This window comes from Nerophis ophidion, linkage group LG10, assembly GCF_033978795.1.
Source record: "Nerophis ophidion isolate RoL-2023_Sa linkage group LG10, RoL_Noph_v1.0, whole genome shotgun sequence".
Taxonomy (NCBI): Eukaryota; Metazoa; Chordata; class Actinopteri; order Syngnathiformes; family Syngnathidae; genus Nerophis; species Nerophis ophidion.
In genome coordinates this window covers 650,001-673,254 of record NC_084620.1, presented here as the reverse complement: position 1 = coordinate 673,254, position 23,254 = coordinate 650,001, and the positions used below count along the sequence as shown (strand labels likewise).

General features: G+C 44.0%; 1 protein-coding gene across 7 annotated transcripts in view; it reads left to right on the top strand.

Annotated features, from left to right (window-relative positions):
* The window catches only part of kmt2e (lysine (K)-specific methyltransferase 2E), a 46,518-nt gene that overhangs the window by 20,246 nt on the left and 3,018 nt on the right, over positions 1-23,254 (top strand). For 2 of the 7 annotated variants that reach the window (XM_061911971.1, XM_061911968.1), the window contains 19 exons: positions 5,323-5,507; positions 12,133-12,244; positions 12,349-12,578; positions 12,674-12,813; positions 15,046-15,230; positions 15,302-15,340; positions 15,412-15,612; positions 15,711-15,841; positions 15,916-16,033; positions 16,106-16,215; positions 16,287-16,539; positions 16,950-17,048; positions 17,947-18,132; positions 21,553-21,879; positions 21,955-22,254; positions 22,325-22,475; positions 22,585-22,811; positions 22,880-22,936; positions 23,019-23,254. The exon at positions 23,019-23,254 is cut by the window's right edge and continues 286 nt beyond it. In XM_061911971.1, the coding sequence (XP_061767955.1) occupies positions 5,437-5,507; positions 12,133-12,244; positions 12,349-12,578; positions 12,674-12,813; positions 15,046-15,230; positions 15,302-15,340; positions 15,412-15,612; positions 15,711-15,841; positions 15,916-16,033; positions 16,106-16,215; positions 16,287-16,539; positions 16,950-17,048; positions 17,947-18,132; positions 21,553-21,879; positions 21,955-22,254; positions 22,325-22,475; positions 22,585-22,811; positions 22,880-22,936; positions 23,019-23,254 (3,173 nt within the window). In that variant the 5' untranslated portion in view covers positions 5,323-5,436. Of the gene's footprint in view, positions 1-3,444; positions 3,585-5,322; positions 5,508-11,243; positions 11,405-11,885; positions 12,021-12,132; positions 12,245-12,348; positions 12,579-12,673; positions 12,814-15,045; positions 15,231-15,301; positions 15,341-15,411; positions 15,613-15,710; positions 15,842-15,915; positions 16,034-16,105; positions 16,216-16,286; positions 16,540-16,949; positions 17,049-17,946; positions 18,133-21,552; positions 21,880-21,954; positions 22,255-22,324; positions 22,476-22,584; positions 22,812-22,879; positions 22,937-23,018 lie in introns of those variants that run through there. The other 5 variants (XM_061911970.1, XM_061911972.1, XM_061911974.1 and 2 more) reach the window with 5 other exon arrangements.

Below are 23,254 nucleotides of genomic sequence, written 5' to 3'. Positions count from 1 at the left end.
AATGGAGCTCGTAGTTTTGTATTTACATAGTATGTAAATATGTAAATATTATATAAATATGTACATAAAGTGTTATAATTATATTCCAACTCCGCGTTCTTCTTGGTCATCGCCGCCGCTGCTGCCACCCCCCTTCCGCAGCCAACTTGACCAAATAGACAACTGTCCATTACGTGAGTCACTACAAGATTGACCATGATACATGCAGCACTTCGTGCTTGTTATTACGACTGTCAAGCTAGCTGTGTCCAAACAAAACATGAAATGTGGATCAGTGCATTACACGTACTGTAATATAATACAATCATGTTTTTCAATCAGTATACATTAGAGTCCCATCACATTCCGTTCTGCATTACAAACTCAAAATCGATTCAGCTGCTGGCGTTGAAGCTAGTTCAGGGATAATGCCGTCGCAAGGCTGAATTGTGTTACTACACTAGTGCCCCAATTTGCACGATTCCCTATTTAAAGGGCTACTGAAGCATATTCATGCTAAAGTATCTGTTTTTGTGGCTCAGAATTGATTTATTTTAAATAAATGCTTTCAAAATACATGTTTTTTTTCTAATGTTGTCCCATAAGATGAAGACCTCGGAACCTTTGAGGCTGTGTTTCCCCTGTGACAAAGAGCATAAATAGATTTTTATTCCGACGTGTTTTTTCCGCCAAAGCAAACGGGGTCATCTTTGGGAGGTTTATTACTATTTACTGACTTGTTACATGAAACGAGGACTGTGTTCTTTTAGTAACAAGGGCAGGTGACGTCACACCTGAGCAGAAAATTCAAATATACCAACCGCAGTCTTGTTTTTTTGCTTTGTATCTGACAGCACAGTCAAAACGGTTGCTCGTTTGTTTTGGTGTTCTCAGTAGAGCTCGCCATCTAAGGGCTAGCTATGGCTGCAGGCCCCCCGCCCCCCTGTGATCTCACTCCTGTGGTACCCAGACCCCGAGAGACCCACGAAACGCTCCCTGCTCCTGTTTAGCTCGGCGCAGTCACGTGACTCCCAGCTGGGCAAAGGAGTAGAGAGCTCAGGTGACCTGTTTTTGTGGCACAAGCCGGCCTGTAACATATCCCTCATAGACGACCATGTTTTACCTGCGTTGCAGTCTTTGGGCAAAGGAGCTCCCGTTTTAGAACAAGTCGTAGCATTAATGTTAGTGATGTAACATCAACTGCATGACAATAATTGTCGAACACCTTGGCAACAGGACTTGTACACACCTGTTCAAAGTTTTTTGTGTTTTTCCTATCGAGGCCCAAATATTTATGTTTGTTTTGAAGGGGGACAGAGCTTCACCCTTATCTCTGTAACACTGTGGTAACTTGTGATGCTTTTCACCCCCAGTTTTAACCTACAGTGTTGTAAAGCAATGTATACGTGCAATCTGGTCCTTTGCTTAAGACCTCCTTTTGTTTTGTTATTTTCCATTTGTATCTCCACCAGCCTACAGGAGTTCCACTCATTTCCCTGGTCTTTCATGCTCACTGGGTGTTAGGTGGGAGGGGGGTCACAAACCCTGCAACACATTTTTTTTCTCAAACTCCTAAATGGTCTTTAGAGTCCATGCACAGTTCTGGTTGTTAGTCGCAAAAATTGCTTTTGTGGTCGCTCTGTCATATGTACACACACCCCTTATCCTGTTTGCATTGATGTATGTACGAGGTTGCACTTGCAGCCATCAGTGCAGCAGTTTCATGAAGGGAAATGTACCATTGTGGGCAGTACACTCCTAAATTCAATCTGGGTCATGCTTTGCGTATATATGGACATTTTTGATTCATTTGCTGCTCAGCTGATTCACTGCAACTGCCTACTAGGATGGTGTCAACTTCAGCACATCTGTTTGCTGTTTGGAATGCATGGATGGGACGAGGGTGTGGGCGGAGGGTGTTGGAATTCCTAATTTTTTCCCTCAGTCCCTATTTCTTATCAAAAAAACACAATCCGGCTGCTAAAAAGCAGACTGAAAACACACTGAGCTGTTGGCATAGTAGCAGTCCCAATCTGTCTGTGGGTTTTCCCTGTCAGGCTTTCGGAGCCGTCTTAAAAGGACAGTTCTTCCCTCCTGCACAATGACGCCACTATGTCCCTACACTCTGAGGAGAGACCGGGTTACACTGTGAGAGTGCATGTGTGTGCGTGCGTGTGCGTGCGTGTGCGTGCGTGCGTTTGTGCGTGCGTGTGCGTGCGTGCGTTTGTGCGTGCGTGTGCGTGCGTGCGTTTGTGCGTTTGTGCGTGCGTGCGTGCGTGTGTGTGTGTGTGTGTGTGTGTGTGTGTGTGTGTGTGTGTGTGTGTGTGTGTGTGTGTGTGTGTAAAGAGAGCGCTCAACCCCGCCACCCGGAGTCCACACAGGGTCAAGGCTGTGAAGCTACACAGTTAGATACCTTTCAAATCCAAAGCTTGTTATCTGGAATTTTGAAGATGAACAGTGGACCGGAGATGGACTTGGTTAATTTCTGTACTTGTTCTAGGCCCCTCCCCCTTTCTTTCTCGTGTTTGTAATTAGGAGCTGTGTGTGAGACCCCTCCCCTTTTGCCTCTGCTCTGCGTCACTAGTCTCAGGTTTATTTAGGAAGTGCACAGAGGAGGGAAAGAAATCCGACTGGGTGGGGTGACGAGGCAAAGGAAGAGGGGTGTTTTTTCTTCTTTTCCCTCCCCCTTTTTTCTTGGCTACTTTTCTTCAGGGGTGACGGACAGTTCCTGTAAAGGAAGTGGGGAGAGGAGGAGCATTTGGGAGGCAGTCTGAGCTCTCTGATTTAGTCAGGAATGCTTAAATTCCCTCTCGCAGCTGCCTTTTGTCCGCCCTAACTGTATGTTTGCGTTGGACCACCTCTTAGACGAGTGTTTGACCCCTGTAAGGTGCTTTTCCAGCCTTCTAGTACATTCCTCAGACAGAAAGAAAGTCTGTGAGATTAGTTGTCTGATTGTGCAAAAGAAGGAGATCGTCTAGTTTGACATGTTGTTCTCTAGGTTTGTTCAAACAATGATTTAGGCCTGACAGCTGACACCTCGAACTACTCCAGTCTTTCTTCCTAATAAGTACAGTATTTCAGGTTTACACCTCATGGGCTGCAATGAGAACGTTTGTCCGGCAACCAAGGGTGTCTGACCAGGCGGAGGTGTGACCTCCAGCCTATTTTGTGCCGGCATCTGTCCCCTCCCGCTAATCCTGCTTATCAACAGAGCTCTGTATCAGGGCCAGCCACACTGACATACATGCTCCCGTCTTGATGTTCACAATACACTCTCACAAAACTCTCACAGTTGCCAATATGTCCAGCTAGCCGTCGACTAACTCCGGAGCCTACCCAAGACGTCATTGTTTTACCGAACATTCTGTTTGTATTGGAACGTTAACATTTGCAATGCTCAAACAAAACTTCCCCAACATTTATAGTATGTGGATTTAAAAGTGAGCGTTGTGTGTTTTTCAGCAGACCAGACAAACAAGGGACGGAGGGGGGAAAATGGTCTCTGTGTGTTGTTACCCTTTTCCCTCCCTTTCATGGCGACTGGCTGCTATGTGTTCCTGCTCCCCTCTGTGGGAGCTTGCTCACAGTGCAGCCTCAGCAGAGAGGTGGGTTTAGTGCAGCATACGGTATTGCATTTTTACAGTCATGTTGTCTGTTATAATGTGTCACAACATTGTACTTGAGTACGTCATGGTACATAATAGTAAAGCAATCGCTCCTCGTCGTGTGTGTGTGTGTGTGTTTGTGTGTGTGTACACATTAACACACACACACAAAGACACACACACATATATATATATATATATATATATATATATATATATATATATATATATATATATATATATATGTATTTTAAACAAAATACATCCACAGCAAAACACAAAAATAATTTACACAAAGTCTAAACTTAGTGCTTGCTTAAACAAAGACATGATTTATGTGACATGCTGTATTGTAAAAAAGGGAAGCAAGATAAGGCGATATGGCTGATGGAAGTCAAATGTGTAGACCAGGGGTCGGCAACCCGCGGCTCCGAAGACGCATGCAGCTCTTTGACCACTCTGATGTGGCTCAGCCGGTAGATTTCCAATTTTAATGTCTCTATCAGAAATCTCCTGGGTAAGCATTTTTCGATTTTCATCCAGACATCAACTCTGACGGCGTGCCGTAATGACAATGCCTCTAACACCCTTACTACATGTCATCGCGGCAGGATTTTCACCATGCTATCTGCGTGCCGGCCGTCCGGTCACATTTTGGATGAGACTTCTATCTGTTCGCATACGCCACCGCAAGGCATACTTGTTCAACAGCCATACAGGTTACACTGAGGGTTGTGATACAAACAACTTTAACACTCTTACTAATATACGCCACACTGTGAACCCACACCAAACAAGAATGACAAACACGTTTCAGGAGAACATCCGCACTATAACACAACATAAACACGACAGAACAAATACCGAGAATCCCATGTATCCTGACTCTTCCAGGCTCCATTATACACCCAGCTACCACCAACCCAACCCTGCCCACCTCAACCAACGCACGGATGGGTGGAGTGGGGGTTGGGTTGGTGCTATCTGGGTGTATAATGGAGCCTGGAAGAGTCAGGATACATGGGATTCTGGGTATTTGTTCTGTCGTGTTTATGTTGTGTTATAGTGCGGATGTTCTCCTGAAACGTGTTTGTCATTCTTGTTTTGTGTGGGTTCACAGTGTGGGGCATATTTGTAAGAGCGCTAAAGTTGTTTAAACAGTCACCCTCAGTGTAACCTGTATTGCTGTTGAAAAGGGATGCCTTGCAGTCTCTTACGTGTGTCTGCAATAGCCTCGTCAAACAATTCTTTGGGGTGGCAAGCTAATTGTACAAGCTGTAGAGGGCGGTAGTGACATCTTTGTACGCCCTTATTATTGTTTATTGGGTGAACACCAGCGTACATTCGAGAGAATATTTACTCTGAAATTCGGGAGTCTCCCGGGAAAATTGGGACGGTTGGCAGGTGTGACACCGTCATGCGGCATTCATATAAAACTCGCGGGCCGCGCTAATATTAAATTAACATATTGAGGTGCGGGCCGCATGTCTGAGACCCCTGGTTTATACATAGCACAAAGCAAAAAAAAACTCTGTATGCAGTATTATTTCATTATAAATTTCAAAAGAGGTATGTGGCTCCCATTGTTTTCTTTACTTTGTGAAACGGGTCAAAATGGCTATTTGAGTGGTAAAGGTTGCCGACCCCTTGGTGTAGACCTTTTCTGTTGGGAATGTGTTCTTAAAGGTCTTCTGTTGGTAGAGCAAACCCTAACTGATTGTCCCAACTCTGTCCCCAGGCCTTGTGGATGCACTTAGATGTCTGCAATGACTGCTGTGGCTGGCATGCCTCAGTGTTTTGGACTCCCATTCTTTGGACTCTGTAGGACAAGAACTGATCAGCAGAGAACGTCATGAGCATAGTCATCCCAGTAGGGGTGGACACAGCAGACGCCTCGTACCGGGATATGGCTGCAGGCTCAGAGTGAGTAACCCCAAACGTACAATTTGTTGCACTTTCTACACAATGATACAGTAAGTCTGTGCTCTGTTATTAAATAATATTCATCCTTATTGTTATTGCTTTCATTGCCAACTTTGAACTGTAGTGATCAATTGTAGGAAAGGAACTTGCATTGTGTCCATCGGCTGTAATGGACAGTTGAGCCCCACCATTGATTGTTCTTGCACTTAACCATGGTAGCTATTAACTGCATCCGCCTGTGTCAAAATGGCAGAAAGCCCAGAACGAGCATTTTTTGCCGTCTGTGTCTTTAACACCCCGCTACAACACATGACCCCCACCTTTCATCCCTTTCCCCATATTCGAGCCTGGTGTGTGCTCATGTGTACGCCATGTTCAACCACTGAGGCAGAAAGGTGCACGCCGTCATGGCAACAAGCTTCACGTCAACCCCCCCACCTCCTCAGCCCCAAGCCCCCTCTTTCTCGTCAAGGACACTGCCGCGGATTTCTCCGTTGGATAAATGAAGCAAGATGCTCTCGCATGACTAAAGAATAACACACATCATCCACTCATGTAGGGCCTGTCTCTTTAAATGAGCGGGAGAGCCCGCCCCTATTTGCTTTCATCAGAGCTGTTGCAGTGACAGCGTGTGTTGCCATGGTATCTGCCCATTGCCCCCATTCTCCCCTCTGCACTGCGCAAGGCCTGTTTCCATGGTAGCAGGTCTGAGTGACAGCTGGCCCGCCAAAGGTACGGCGTCTTAAATGGTCCCACTGCGTCGTCACCCCCAACAACCCCTCCTTACTGGAGTTCTGCGGCCAATGGGGGGAGACAGAGGTCCCCTCCTGACTCTGCTTTGCTCTTGGTCCATCTACTGTTTTCATTGTAAAAGAAGACATCCTGAAAAAGAGGGTTCATGCTGAGAAAAAGGACAAAGGTGCTCTTTAGTGTTGTGAAAGGAAAACGGCGTCATGTCCTTTCCATATCCTCTCAAGTCTGCACCAGGGTGACCAGCTGTTGGCTAATGCAGTGTGTGTGTGTGTGTGTGTGTGTGTGTGTGTGTGTGTGTGTGTGTGTGTGTGTGTGTGTGTGTGTGTGTGTGTGTGTGTGTCCACGGTTACACTCAGCTTGCACACGCACACTAGTGGAGTACGTAGTGTTGCCATGGCAGCAAGTGGCATCACTTCAGGAGTGAAGGCGTTGTCTCTGGCTGCTGCTTTTCATTTGTCTGATTTGCTTCTTCTCTCCACTTGCCTCCACATTGGTCTTGTTTGCATTCATAGAATCTCATCTTTTCTTTAAAAATAAATTGTGCTGAGCAATCATTACAGGATATTTCCTCAACTGGCTGCAACTCTTTCACTTCATGCTTGTGAATATTCTCATTCATCAGGTCGCTCGTTGTATTCTCATGGCATGGAAGCGACGGCAAACGGACTGTTTTAGTTCGTCTTACAAGATGTTTTCTCCGTCTTTCCACCTTAGAGCTTTTCTTCCATTCTTTACACAGACTTCCCAGGCGTGGAGACATAAATGATACAAAGCCTCAAGCCATGCACATATTCAAATAGCCTTCCCTCCTCACTGCACAGCTTGGCTCACTTATTTGCACGCTTCCCACTGCAAACGCTGCAAGGGTAGCATCACATAAAAAAGAATGTGCTAATTCTTTATTTTCTTAAACTTTTTCCCCATTTGATTTATACATGGCTAGATAAAATTGTAGTAAACCATAAGACTACGCACCTTTTTGCTTTTTTAGACAATAACTTTTTTGAATCTATCAATTTTTAAAATTAGACTTAAAGCGGAACTGCACTTTGTTTGGAATTTGGTCTATCATTCACAATCCTTATGTAAGAGAAGCACACAGTTTTAAAAATTTGTACGCATAGTTTATGCATGCATGCTTAGTAATAGGCACATTCAGTGTTGGCGCTAGGAATTTTCAAAGTGGGGTCCCAGGGACCCCATCAAGTCATAAAAATGGGGTCCCACATTAAATGTTTGGAGTCCCACTTTTTTCTAACTGTTTTGAAAAAAAAATGATAAATGTAAGTATGCATTATCCTGTTATACAGTATCTCACATTCAATATTGAGTTTTGGAAAAAGGTTGTCATAAATGTTACTTAATTCATAATAAAAATAATACAAAAGAAAACAAATGTTTATGCATATGTAAATATATTCAGCTATAAACATTAATTCACTTTCTTCTTATCTTCATGGATCTAAACATTAGATAGTTAACAACAGGCTAACAGTAATGCGCTGGAGATGAAACTCTACTTTAAACTGAAGGTAGTTAATCAAATTTCATATCCTGGTTATTGTGACCACATTATCACAGTTAATCATTATCATCATGATATTATTAAATGTGTTAAAAAGAAACACTCAAATATTTTAACCAGGTTTTATTGGGAAAAAATAGACACACAATATACTTTCTTTGCAGAAGCGGCACGAAGTATTGTTTTGGTTTCTTTCCAGCAATATTATTTTTTAGTGTTTGGATATTTTCTTCCATTTTAATTTGTTATAGTTTTATAGTGTTTTTTAATGATAAAGGCAAAATAAGTGCTGCATGTCTGGTTTATGAGGTCAACACATATTCACTCGCTGTTGTAAACACCGCTGTCATATTCCTTTGAATAAAGATCTATTACTCGGTGCAAAGAGAACACAGCATTTAGGTTCAATGGGGACAATTAAATATCTTTGTTGCTCAGTCCGAAATGTTTATTTAAATTTTGATTGGGGTATGATGTTTTTTAATGAGAAAATATTTTAATATGTCTTGTATTTTTGTTAGCTTTTAAGCAAGCTAGCCAGCTGCTGACGAACTCTTTTTCTCACCCTAACCCACATACATCACAGTACGGACTACGGATAATCTTGACTCATTGGAACATTTTTCAAAAACAGCATGGTGGAACAGGGGTTAGTTAGTGCATGTGCCTCACAATACGAAGGTCCTAAGTAGTCCTGAGTTCAATCCCGGGCTAGGGATCTTTCTGTGTGGAGTTAGCATGTTCTTCCAATGACTGCGTGGGTTCCCTCCTGGTACTCTGGCTTCCTCCCACCGCCAAAAACATGCACCTGGGGATAGGTTGATTGGCAACACTAAAGTGGTCCTAGTGTGTGAATGTGAGTGTGAATGTTGTCTGCGATGAGGTGGCGACTTGCCTTCCACCCGAATGCAGCTGAGATAGGCTCCAGCACCCCCCGCGACCCCAAAAGGGACAAGCGGTAGAAAATGGATGGATGGTTATCAAGGCAATTTTTTTATGTTATTTGATTTATTGCTGCTATGTCATAACTCCTCATATCGGCCTGACAATTATCCATCCGATAATTATCATGCACACGCAATTACGACAGATGTGGACATGAGCAATGCGATTTACAGTGGGGCAAAAAAGTATTTAGTCAGCCACCGATTGTGCAAGTTCTCCCACTTAAAATGATGACAGAGGTCTGTAATTTTCATCATAGGTACACTTCAACTGTGAGAGACAGAATGTGGGGGGGAAAAAATACAGGAATTCACATTGTAGGAATTTTAATGAATTTATTTGTAAATTATGGTGGAAAATAAGTATTTGGTCACTTCAAACAAGGAAGATATCTGGCTCTCACAGACCTGTAACTTCTTCTTTAAGGAGCTCTTCTGTCCTCCACTCGTTACCTGTATTAATGGCACTTGTTTGAACTCATTATCTGTATAAAAGACAACTGTCTACAGACTCAAACAGTCAGACTCCAAACTCCAAAGACCAAATAGTTGTTGTAGGACACCAGGAAAAGAACTGTAGACCTGCACCAGACCGGGAAGAGTGAATCTACAATAGGCAAGCAGCTTGGTGTGAACAAATCAACTGTGGGAGCAATTATCAGAAAATGGAAGACATACAAGACCACTGATAATCTCCCTCGATCTGGGGCTCCACGTAAGATCTCATCCCGTGGGGTCAAAATGATCATGAGAACAGTGAGCAAAAATCCCAGAACCACAAGGGGGGAACTGGTGAATGACCTGCAGAGAGCTGGGACCAAAGTAACAGAGGTTACCATCAGTAACACACTACGCCGACAGGGAATAAAATCCTGCAGTGCCAGATGTGTCCACCTTCTTAAGCCAGTGCATGTCCAGGCCCGTCTGAAGTTTGCCAGAGAGCACATGGATGATACAGCAGAGGATTGGGAGAATGTCATGTGGTCAGATGAAACCAAAATAGAACTTTTTGGTATGAACTCAACTCGTCGTTTTTGGAAGAAGAAGAATACTGAGTTGCATCCCAAGAACACCATAACTACTGTGAAGCATGGCGGTGGAAACATCATGCTTTGGGGCTGATTTTTCTGCTAAGGGGACAGGACGATTGATCTGTGTTAAGGAAAGAATGAATGGGGCCATGTATCGTGAGATATTGAGCCAAAACCGCCTTCCATCAGTGAGAGCTTTGAAGACGAAACGTGGCTGGGTCTTCCAGCATCACAATGATCCCAAACACACCGACTGGGCAACGAAGGAGTGGCTCTGTAAGAAGCATTTGAAAGTCCTGGAGTGGCCTAGCCAGTCTCCAGACCTCAACCCCATAGAAAATCTGTGGAGGGAGTTAAAAGTCCGTGTTGCTCGGCGACAGCCCCAAAACATCAATGCTCTCGAGAAGATCTGCATGGAGGAACGGGCCAAAATACCAGCTACTGTGTGCGCAAACATGGTAAAGACCTATAGTAATCGTTTGACCTCTGTTATTGCCAACAAAGGTTATATTACAAAGTATTGAGTTGAATTTTTGTTATTGACCAAATACTTATTTTCCACCATAATTTACAAATAAATTCTTTAAAATTCCTACAATGTGAATTCCTGGATTTTTTTTTCACATTCTGTCTCTCACAGTTGAAGTGTACCTATGATGAAAATGACAGACCTCTGTTATCATTTTAAGTGGGAGAACTTGCACAATCGGTGGCTGACTAAATACTTTTTTGCCCCACTGTAATTAAGGTTCCATGCCATTTAGTTTTGAAAAACTGTAAGAAAATGCCACACTAAATACTGTTTTTTCCTGAATATAAGAAAGTATTTTACCCTTGAAAAAATATATATATTCTGCGTCTAGAAGTTTTACTTGGAAACCAACAAGCAGACCAGAGAGACAGCGTTTTTGACACATTCCTCTCTTGCATATTGGCAATTTCTTTATTTTGCTGTAGTTTTAAATGCTGGTCCGCGTCTTCTAAGTGCTTGACGGACTGATGGGGGACTCGCGGCTACTGCGCTTTTTAAAAGTATATTTTCAAAACGTTTCCTGAAATCTGAGCTGGTAAATATAGCAGATGATGAAAATGTGTATATATAAGGTAACTTTTATTTCCAGAGATTTGAACTGAGCAGTGTGAACGCAGCGATCACAAATTGCAAACACAACTACATATGATTTATGATTATAGTGATCGATGAAGTCATCAAGCAACTGTTGAACAGATAGGAAATATGCTACAATCAAAAGTCATTCTGTACTAGCATTTTTTTTTGTGTTGATAGTGAGTAATGCCACAATCTCTAACAAGAAATCTGTGTTATAAATACAGTATAAGTTTACTTTGGTTAATTATTGATTGGAAGATCAAGCTTGTGGTATGTTCTTTTTTCTTATCTTTCTAAACTCTCCTTCCTTGCGTCTTTCACGCCCTCAACCGTGTGGCAGTTAATCAGTAGTGTAGACACACAAAACAGAAAAAACATTGCACGCACACACCTTCGAAGGTTTTGCCTCCAGACCTCATGCATGCACTTATGTTTTCACTTTGACGGGGAATACTTGAGCGCGACAGTGCACAGTGCAGGAAGTGTCAGAAGGCGGCCTTTTTCACGGCGTGTTCCACGAGGGCACATGGAAGGTACTGTACCACCACTTCAAGCTAAGACAAATGAGGTGTTTAGAAGGGGAAAACAGCACTTTCTTCCTCCTGCTTTTGTGCTGTAAATAATGACTAGTGCGGGGTAAAGTGTATCATTTTGGCAGAATTGCTGCATGGCTTGTTTCACTCTGCATTGTGTGTGTTGGTTTACTTGCTCAATAAGCTTAGTTAGCGTATCTGTGTATTTTGCCTTGTATGTAAAATTCTGTCTAACTTATTTTACTATGTAGTGCCAATACTTTTTTTTTTTCACAAAGGAACAAAAAAAAGTGCTTAAACCGTCTCCTTTTCCACACATTCTCCCTTTTACTCAACATTCTTGTTTGGCGCTGCAAATTTTATGTCCACTTCCCCATCGGATGGCACCATTTCCTATCTCGAACACATCCGTCATGCCAGAGTGTGGGTGGGTTGGTCACAAACGGCCAAACAGGCTCTCCACATCGGATTTCGCTGAAAGTAGATCTACAGGTTTGGTGGAAGCAAAGCTGACAAGTGTTTGCGTGTTAGTTGTTCTGCCTGAGTGGCAGACACCACACGTCTCTCATGATCTGCTTCAGGTTATTTGGGGTTGAGTTAATGGAACACAATAAAGGTGCTTCCAGTCTGTACCTGTGCCAGCATGACTTAATCCCTCTGCAAATACAAAACAATGTTTTGCTCTGTAATATTGTGCACTAATCTGAGTATTGTATGTGTATTTGCAGACCAGAGTCGGTGGAGGCTAGCCCTGTGGTGGTAGAAAAGTCCAGCTACCCACACCAGATCTATAGCAGCAGTTCTCACCATTCCCACAGTTATATTGGCCTGCCTTATGCTGTGAGTAACTCCACTGTGTCACAAGTAAACACACAGATGCTAGGTTGAGGCTTTTTTTCTTTAGTCACAGTCCATCATGGTTGCTTTTCCTGTTCACTTTTTAGGACCATAACTATGGGGCGCGGCCCCCACCCACGCCGCCGGCCTCGCCTCCCCCCTCCATGTTGATCCGGCAAGGAGATGGGGGGTTGTTTGTTCCAGGGGGCCAGGATGAAGCATCCACAGGCACCACACTCAGCACTTCCGAGGATGGCAGCTACGGGGCCGACATCACCCGCTGCATCTGCGGCTTTACCCACGACGACGGCTACATGATCTGCTGTGACAAGTGCAGGTTGGCTCTTGTTTGTCCTAATACGCCTTTTGAGGGCGTGTCCCCCCCACCCCACATCGGATGACTCAACAACTCTGTGCTGTGATTCTCCCCAGCGCCTGGCAGCACATCGATTGCATGGGCATCGACAGGCAGAACATTCCTGAGACGTACCTGTGCGAACGCTGCCAACCGCGACACCTGGACCGAGAGAGGGCCATCTTGCTGCAGACCAGAAAAAGAGAGTGTTTGTCAGGTAAGGCTGAAGAGGGCAAGGAAGGGTACCAAATTAATAGATCGATATAAACGGTGCCCAATCTTTTTGAATCCAACTCTTGTGTCTGTCAAACCTTTTGATAGAAGAGTGGGGCAAAAAATATTCAAAAGAATGCGCTCCAGAAGTCACAGTAATCTAATTATTTTGTCGCGACGTTACGTATAAATAGGTTTAATGTGTCTCAGAGTCTTGTTTTGGTATTAGTCAACACCCAGTCTTACACAAGTAAGATGACGTGATGTAACCGTCACATAAATTGATTGCATATTATTAACAGGCACGTGAAACGTACACGAAAACGCGGTTTGCATAGCTGCAGTTCCTCTTTTTTCCCTCTTTTTTTCTCAAAAGGTGCTAACATCACTGTATTTAAAAAAAGAAACCATGTTACAATGTAGTTATTTACAAAAATAGATTAGATTAGATCAGATAGTACTTTATTTATTCCGTCAGGAGAGTTCCATCAGGAAAATTACAATTACAAAAATGGATGTTCATAACCAGTAACACAATAAGTGTGTTTTTGAAAGGAATGTGTGTACAGTTGTGATCAAAATTATTCAACCCCCACACAATTTTGGTGTTTTAGCAAGTTGGACATTTATTCCGTATTTTGTTTATAGTCATATCAAATAAAGATGTGTCAAATAGACAAATGCAACTGAAATTGTAACACTGTATTTTACAAAATACCAAAAAAGGACATTTTTCTTAATGTCTCATTCACAAAATTATTCAACCCCTTGAAGATCATAACTCTTAAGAACAGAATTTGAATAAGGTCTTTTCAATCAGGTGTTGAAAACACCTGTAGATGTGATCAGAACCATAACGAGCAACAATTAAACTGATAGAAAAAGACTGTGACGCTCAGCTTCTTGTAGATGGTCAATGGTGTATTTGCAACATGATGAAGTCCAGGGAGTGGTCGAAGAAGTCAAGAGAGGAGGTAATTTCTCTTCATAAGAAAGGATATGGATATAAGAAAATAGCAAAGACATTACACATTCCAAGAGACACAGTTGGGAGCATAATTCGCAAGTTTAAAGCTAAAGGCACAGTGGAAATACTACCTGGGTGTGGTAGAAAGAGGATGCTGTGAAGCGCAACAGCTAAGAAACTACAACAGGACATTGAAGAGGGGGGAACGCAGGTTTCGTCCCAGACAATAGGGCGCTCACTACGAGATGAAGGCCTCCATGCCAGAACTCCCAGGCGCACCCCACTTCTGACTACCAGGCACAAGAAAAATAGACTCCAGTTTGCCAAAAATCATCTGGACAAACCCCAAAGGTTTTGGGAAACTGTTCTATGGAGTGATGAGACAAAATTGGAACTCTTTGGGCCTATGAATCAACGTTATGTCTGGAGGAGAAAAAAATGAAGCTTACAAAGAGAAGAACACCTTTCCTACTGTTAAGCATGGTGGGGGGTCAATCATGCTACGGGGCTGTTTCTCTGCCTCAGGTACAGGGAATATCCAGCGCGTTCAAGGCATTATGAATTCTATTTCCTAGCAGGATATATTAGCTGCAAATTTCATGAAGTCAGTGACGAAGGTGAGGCTTGGGAGACGTTGGACCTTCCAACAGGACAACGATCCCAAGCAAACCTCCAAATCAACATCAGAGTGGTTGCAGAAGAAGGGCTGGAAGACTCTGGAGTGGCCTTCACAGTCGCCAGACCTAAATCCTATAGAAAACCTGTGGTGGGACTTGAAGAAGGCAGTTGCAGCACGCAAGCCCAAGAATATGAATGATTTGGAGGCCTTTGCCCAAGAGGAATGGGCTAAAATACCTGTAGATGGTTGCAAGAAGCTTGTGTCCGGTTATGTATCACGTTTGAAGGATGTAATTACTGCCAAAGGGTGTTCTACTAAGTACTAAAGATGCATGTAACTAGGGGGTTGAATAATTTTGTCAATGAGATTTTAAGTAAAATGTCCTTTTTTGGTATTTTGTAAAATACAGTGTTACAATTTAAGTTGTATTTGTCTATTTGACACATCTTTATTTGATATGACTATAAACAAAATACGGAATCAATTTCCAACTTGCTAAAACACCAAAATTGTGTGGGGGTTGAATAATTTTGATCACAACTGTACAGTATTTCAGGGAACACCACTCCCCCTAAGCCTGAAGAGTGACACCTGCTGGACGAATAAGCAACGTTTTCTAACGCGCACCGCTCTACTGTCTTTTACTCAAGTAGACGGGGACACTAGTGCTACAGAGAGTGGCGATGAAGTGCCTCTGGAGCTGTACTCAACCTTCCAACACACGCCGACCACCATCACCCTCACCACTGGGCGCCTTGTCAACAAGCAGGCTGACAAGAAGCGCAAAAAGAGCGGTGAAAAGGAGTCGCCGGCATCTTCCGCCCGAGCTAAGAAGGTTTGCTCTGTTTTGAATGAAATGTGTGTGCACATGCATAAACCTACTCACTTTTTAATTGCTCCCCGCAGGCCTTCCGGGAGGGCTCCAGGAAGTCCTCCAGAGTAAAGGTAAAGACACGTTAGCAACAGGACACCGCTTTCGCTTCTGAGCGCAGACTCAAAGAAACGTCCTTGTTCAGGGTGCAGCTCCAGAGCAGGACCCGACAGACCACCCGTCTCTGTGGGAGAATAAGATTAAGGCATGGATGGAGCGCTACGAAGAAGCCAACAGCAATCAGTACAGCGAGGACGTCCAGGTGCTGCTTCGCGTCAAGGAGCAAGGCGACGGAAAGAGCCTGGCCTACAATACACATCTTGCCTCCTTCAAACCCCCAGTGGAGGTACCGCGCTGTGTTCAAACACACCCTCACTTCAGTCTGCTGATGTGGGAGATATTTTGTGCAGCTAGTTCACGTCTTCCTGTGTGTCTACCCTCCAGAGTCAAGTTCAGAAGAATAAGAAGATCCTTAAGGCCGTGAGGGACTTGGTCACAGATTCCCTCATCATTGAGTACAGGGGCAAGTTCATGCTTCGACAGCAGTTCGAAGCCAACGGGTACTTCTTCAAGAGGTCAGTAAGGTGACACTGGCAAAGCGGTATATTTTGTTATGTGGCTCACTTGTCACCTTTTGCTTCATTTGCAGACCATACCCCTTTGTCTTATTTTACTCCAAATTTGATGGATTGGAGATGTGCGTTGACGCTCGCAGCTTTGGCAATGAGGCGCGTTTCATCCGCCGCTCCTGCACCCCTAACGCAGAGGTGACTGGTCGTCCCCAACAGCAAAACAGTCAACTGTGAATGTCTAATAACAATCGCCTTACTTGGCTCCAGGTGCGGCACGTCGTTGAAGATGGCATGTTGCACTTGTACATCTACTCGCTGAGGCCCATCTCCAAAGGCACAGAGATCACCATTGGTTTTGATTTTGACTACGGCAACTGGTGAGTTGAAGACCAGTTCGCAGGGTTACCTCATGTTTGGACATACAATTGTAACACAGTCCCGTGTGCAGCAAATACAAGGTGGACTGTGCCTGCGTGAAGGGCAACCCAGAGTGCCCCGTGCTCAAGCACAACATGGAGCCCACTGAAAACCTAGGCTCTGGAGGCCGGCGTCGGGGCAGTCGCAAGGACAAGGACGTGGGGCCAGAGGACCTGGGTCAGAACCAGAATATGGGTGTAGATGGCGAAGGAAAGGGCAAAAGTGTGGGCGACTGCAAACAAAGGAAGCTCTCACCATTGCGCCTCTCCATCTCAAACAACCAGGCAAGACATTTGTTTATTCTGTTACTGAAACATCTTTTTTTTTTTTACTTTTGAAAAACATATTGCTTTTCTTAAATGTGTAAGCATTTGATTTCCAGTTTAGTTACCATTCCCTCATTCAAGCCCATAGCTGTTCACCTGTGTTCCCCCAGTGGTTACTGTGATTGAGATTACTTACTACTTGTTAATGTGTAAGGTAAAGCTCTTTAGATAGCAACATGAGCAGTACTTTGCTGGCCAGTGTTTGTGCAGACGTCCCTGTGCCCAACTAAAGCGCAAGCCAAGTCACTATCCCCACCCGACCCTATGACCTCACCTGTTCTCCCTCTTGTCTGTAGCCAGACTTGAATGATGAGTCGTGATAAAGCGCCATACACCCCCTCCCTTCCATCCCCTCCTCCCTTTTACAGGATCCCGACTTATTTGAGGATCTAGAAGACAAAACATCCGTTAGCAATGAAGTAGAGATGGAGTCAGAGGAGCAGATTTCAGAGAAGAGGAGGAAGATGGTAAGTGTGCCAAGAAAAGAGGCTGTTTAGCTTATAGTAGCTTTGCTGCCGCCACGCAGTTGCCCAGCACACAATGAAGATGACAAAAACAAAAACAACCACAACAACCAAAACACATGACCCCTGTGTTTCTGAGTGTGGTCTAATGTCTCAGGTGCAACTGCCTCATCCTGTTACCCTCCACTATCACTGCAACAGCCTGCACCATTGCTGATACCCTCCACCAATGCCGCTCGCTTTTTCAAATCTTTGCTGCTTTGCTTTCACAGCATCTGAAGCTTTATGCAGTGTTTGGGTTTCCTGCTACCTGGACCCTGTTACACTCAAAAGACTAAATGGAGCTTTTTTAAAGTAGACTCTTATCGCTCTTATTTTCCTGAGTGATCAAACAAGTGCACGCACAACTCGTAGTGGGGTCGACTGGAACCGAAAAATTACACGTGCGCGCTCCGGAAATTGCCCCGTAGTCAGCTTCTTTCCCATTGTGGAGCCTGGGCGTGAAGTGCTGACTCATTGTTAGCAAGCGCTCTCGCAAATCGTTCAAGCGAGGGAAAGATTGCTTTCTAACTATCCCTAATGTGAGGTGCGCGGGTGGGCAGCTCCATGCCACAGTGCATACTTTGTGTGACTTGTTTTAGACTTTCTTACTTGGTAGATGCCTGGCTTGTCATGATGTATGTCATGTTACCACGGTTTTCCCCTTTTGGTCCACCTCTGACCTTTCCTCACTCTGGGCCAAGAGGGCATGTTCTTGCCGCACTCAGCAGCTTTTCCCCTGCCCCTTCCCCTTGAGTAAAAATTAACCCATCGCTCCTCCTGCACCATGTGACACGAGCGTGCTACAGACTTATGGCTTCCGCTCCCGCTTCATCTTTGTCATCATGTAAATTCCCTGCAGACACGAGAAGAGAGGAAGATGGAGGCCATCCTGCAAGCCTTCGCTCGCATGGAGAAAAGGGAGAAGCGCCGGGAGCAAGCCTTAGAGCGGATCGGTAGTGTCAAGACTGAGGTTGGCGGGCGCACTGACATCAAGGAGGAGCCTCCGGCCACCCCAGAAATGGCGGATTCTCCCTCCGTAATCCAGGTAGGAACATGAAAGATTAATTTATCTTCATAGTCCTTCACAAAATCTTAAAACCTGGGGAAGATTACAACTGAGTCATCACCAGATTGTAAATTGAACATTGTTGAAAGTTGGCAAAATGAGAACTGAATTTAAACTAGTAAGTTTAGTATATCACTTTATTCATCTCACATTTGTGAAATCCCACAATAAAACTCTTTGGGAACCCACACTCTCAGGTTTTGAAAATAGGATGCTCTCATTGTGCCACGGCGTTTTATGTCCTTTAATGTGGCGCAAGGAACGCCTCGCACAGAGAAAAGCTGCCATTACTACATTTTTCATATTTGTTAACAGTGTAAACTAAATCTGACCAATCTAAATCTATGAGCACGAACTGATGAAGGCTACTCCGATGAGCGGCAAAACGTCCTCTTAGACAAACCAAACAGTCAAGTTGCGATCGATTGAATGCCCTGAGATGACAATGATTTGGATGAATGACAACATTCATAGACAGTCAAAACTGTGTTCCCCCAAAATTTCCCTTTCAGAGAAAAGTAATTGGTTTAAACCTTGTCTATAGCAGCTACTAATATAGAAATTTGCTGCAATGATAGAAAATGTTGATTGTGTCTTACCACTGCTAAATTCCACCCAGTGCATTTGCGTTGTGGCGCTCAGACACTGCTTTGAGTTTTCTGCCTGCACTCTGCTCCTCCAACACTCAACGACTGCAGTACAGTGCAGCAAGGCTTCGCTCCACCAGACAGCGGTAGCGATGTCAACAAAATCTTGCGGTGAAAGTGTGCACATTCGTGTAAAACAATTGCAATGTGAGATAAATCAGTGTTTCTTAAACATAGGGCCGAAGAGTGGCCAAGGTGTGGTAGTAAGGGCCTCAGCGGTTCTCTGTTGTAATACACTTTTCCAGCACTTGCGGCAGTAAGGACAACATCAAACAAACAGAAGAAGTCTGAAACTTAAAGTCACAGAAGTTTCTTAAAAGGGAACTGTACTTTTTGGGGGAATTTTGCTTGTCAGTCCTTATTTAAGACAAGAAAACATATGTTTTTCTTTTTTTAATACATTCTAAATTGCAAATAAGTGCGATCAAAATTTGCTTACAGTAGAGCCTATGGGAGTCGCAATATTCTGCCTATTAAGCTCTTAAAAACATCCAAACACCTCCATTAAGGTTTTATACACACACTTTAATATATATGTAATCCAGTAACAGGAACATTTATAACAACATTTAGTATTTGCGTATTTTGCCATTAGTAAGCATATGCGGCGCATTAATTTAAAAAAATGCATCACATTGTTAGCTTTTTTTTCAACATCACTGATTATTACTCACTGCAGACTTTATCAGAGCCAACAATCACAATAAAACATTACTTACTGTACAATGTCTGCTGTCATTGGGATACTGATTGATAGAACCCTGCCGATGGAATCCTGCTTTAGCCTCGTTTTGATGAAGAATAATTCATCATCCGCTCAAAGAAAAGGAGATTGGTACGAAGCGTGTTTTTGTGTTCACGCCATTTCGGGTCTAAATTGACTGTCAAAGTGTACCAACTTGTCGGAATACGTCCTCATCCTTCTTCTATCCTGCATTATTTATGATCTACAGTAAACTTCCACAAGCAAGGAAGCAAATTACTACTCGATGATGTAAACATAGGCACACAAGCTTGTGATCACAGCGTCGCTATACATAGTTTTTTGTAGTGCTTATAAAAACATCACTAATACTAGGTTAATATTCAAGTCATGAAACTTAAATGGAGTATTGTTGGCGGTTTTTGGATGGATTTGTGGGCAGAATAGAGGATCTCCTATTGGCTCCATTGTAAGCGGACTATAATTTACTAGTTAAAATGCATTTTAGAAAGTACCTCCGTTGTCATGTCTTTTTATAATGATTATGAACAATGCGGGGGAAAAAAAGTGCAGTTCCCCGCTCAGTGCAAAAACGACTGTTTAATGTGGTAAAGCTGTATTTTCATCTGCACTTAAGGTTTATTGACAGTTTAGCAAATAAAGATAAATCGTAATTGTTTATTATTAATATAGTTTGAATGTATTTATTTTAGCTCTGTGTAATTATACAGAAATGTATTTTTCACCAGTACTTTCTTTTGCAATATTTTAGTAGTGTTTATTTTTATAAGCCTGACATAAGCCTTGATAACAATCTTTTCGATTAACACGTTCTTTCTTATCATTTTCACAAGGTTGTAAACTATAAGTAGGTTTAATATGATTATTGAATACCATTAAAATCAAGAGTACGATCACTAATTGGGGGCCCCTTTGGTACTGAAAAAGTTGGTCTCCGAGGTCAAAAAGGTTAAGAACACCTGGGAGAAATTATATACAAAACAGGCATTAGATCCAACTGGAAAAGGACAGAAGAAAGGTGCACTTGCTTGGATTTGTCTTTCTTAGTGCTTTTAACATGGCAAGTATTATTAAACGCAGAGCGTTTGATTCTGGAAATCAACCAGATGTATTTTGTTCCTATTGTACTATCCCACTCGGCCCCATGAGTGTGAAAAGGCTGCAGCATCATAAGAGGTTATTATCTGTTTACTATTATTAGGATTAACGTAGTACTTTATGAATATTTCTTTTCCTCTTTCCGTAATGTTTTAACTTTGATGATTTAATAAATAATGGCAAATAACGGTGACACTCACTTGCGGTGGACGTACGGAATAAGAAGATGGCGCAAGAGGAATCAGTGGTGCCAATTTAGTGTATTGCTCTTTTCAACAAGCAGCGAACAGACTGTGGCCCCTCCCCTATCTAAAAGCGCCCACAGGGGGCTTTGTTTTGTTTAGCGTGTGTAATTCTTAACATTTGTTTAGCTTTTAATGTTTTTCCCTCACTTTTGCAAATGATTGTCATTGCACTCCATCCCTTAACCCACCATGCCAGAAAATACTAGTGATGGGTAAATGACTTGTAGCACACTCACTGACTGTATTGACACTGCACTGACAATGTGTTGCTGTTTTATAATGGCACCATCAAAATTATTCCAAACGTAGGAATTTTTACTTTTCCTTAGTTACATTTAGATCAATTATGGCGACGAATACCGATGCCAAACGCGGATGCGCCACTCCTCCGCCGAAAGAACCACTTTCTAATATACGGCACCGCATTCGCATTGGTGACATGGTTTGTTTCTAAAAGATTGAGGCATCGAGAGACGCGGTATCACTTCACGTATAATAAGACATTGGTGCTTCAGTATTGTTTCACTCAGTACACTTTGTAATATTCTCCTGTTCTTAAAATTTAGTTCAGCTGTGTGTTTGAGAATAGAGCGATGCAGGGTTTTCAAAGGGATGACACCAGGTTTTCTTCTGTAGTAATGGTTCCAATTTCATGGCTCTAAGTGCTCTTTTATCTGTCTTTCAGCCTCTCCTGGAGGTAAAAGAGGAGCCAGGAGTGAAGCCAGCCAAGGTCAAAGGATCCCGCAACAGGAAAAGTTTCTCTAGGAACCGCACGCACATTGGCCAGCAGCGACGGCGTGCTCGCACCATCAGCACCTGCTCCGACTTAGCCCCGTTGAGTCCTCTAGAGCCTGTGGAGCCTCTGAGCAGTGAAACCCCCGATGGAGAGCCCCTTAGTTTGCCGGAGCCAGAGGCCGTCTCCGCCCAGGCGCCCGACACCAGCCCCCCACACAGCAGCTCGCCCGCGCCCGACCGAAACCGCTCCGGGAGCAAGAGCTTTAAAACTAAAAAGGTAGGTGGATATTTTATCTTCTGAAACATGAGGTCATCAAGTGGTCTCCTGCAAAATATTTTCTTCTCTCTGCAGCACTTTGTCAGTGAGTGGGTAGGAGAGAAACAGCTGGATTGTCCGGCGGCATGCACCCCAGAGCCAGTGCCTGAGCGGCCGCTCCGGATCAGCAGCGACCCCGAAGTACTTGCCACCCAGCTCAACGCCCTCCCGGGCCTGGCCTGCTCGCCGCAGGTCTACAGCACGCCCAAACACTATGTCAGATTCTCGTCCCCCTTCCTGGCTAACCGAAGCCCCACGACCCCCGGAGTTCCCACTGGGAGACGACGCTCCAGAGAACTGCCAGAAACGCCTACGTCCACTGGCTCCTGCAAGAAGGTCTCACAATGTTCTCACCTTGAAACTGTCATGCCTACCTTTATTACTCACGATCCATTCTTTCCTACAGCGATGGTTAAAGCAAGCTTTAGAAGAGGAGGGGTCCACCAGCCCGGCCAGAAGACCTAGTCTCTTCATGCCCACTGAATGTCCGCTCAGCCCCTCCATCAATGGAGACTCGGACAGCCCCCTTCCCTACAACGGGTCCTGTCCACTGCCTGGTACGTCTTTAAAGGAGGAATACTAGAAAACCTAAATGGTAAAGAAAGAAAAAAAGCGGGGTTGCATTAAGTGTTTTTTTTGTTTTGTTTTGTTTTTTTAACCATTCAGAGTTGCCCACACCCTTAAAAAAGCGACGGTTGAGTCCCTTAGACGCCTGCATGTCTGAGAGCTCCACCCCCTACGGCTCCCCTTGTGCCACACCCACCCGAGGCGACCTTTCGGAGACATCCGCCCCGCCCTTATTGTCGGCCACACCACCACGTCCCAGAAACGAGGAGACTGTCATGGAGCATTCTGCCAGCACCCCAACGCAAACACTTAACACGCCCCAGGAGGTAAGGTGGAACGTAATGAATGCCTCCACGTTCTTAGATTCAATGAAATGTTTGTCTGCTCTTCACAGAGTGAATCTTCAACAGAAAGCTCGCCAGATGTTAACATAAAACCAACTTTGTTAGAAGTGAGTTAGCCAATGTTCCTCTAAAGTCTTTGCGTAGGAATATAAGCTGATGTTTATGCTTCCATCTTTGTTTTCTTTGCAGGCTGAGCGTCCCCCTTCGTTGGTCCCTTCACCTTCTACCCAGGCACCAAGCACTGATGTTATTCCGCCTGAAGCCAAGACGTCAGTGCCTGGGAGTCCGCAGCCCCCAGCCATTGACTCGGTTTACTTTACAGAGGACCGTGCCGATGTGGGGACCGTCGAGGGCGGTTGTGAGGTTTCCTCCTCTGCCGAAACGTGTGCTTCCTCTTTCCCCGGCTGGATCAAGAGCCCAGAGAG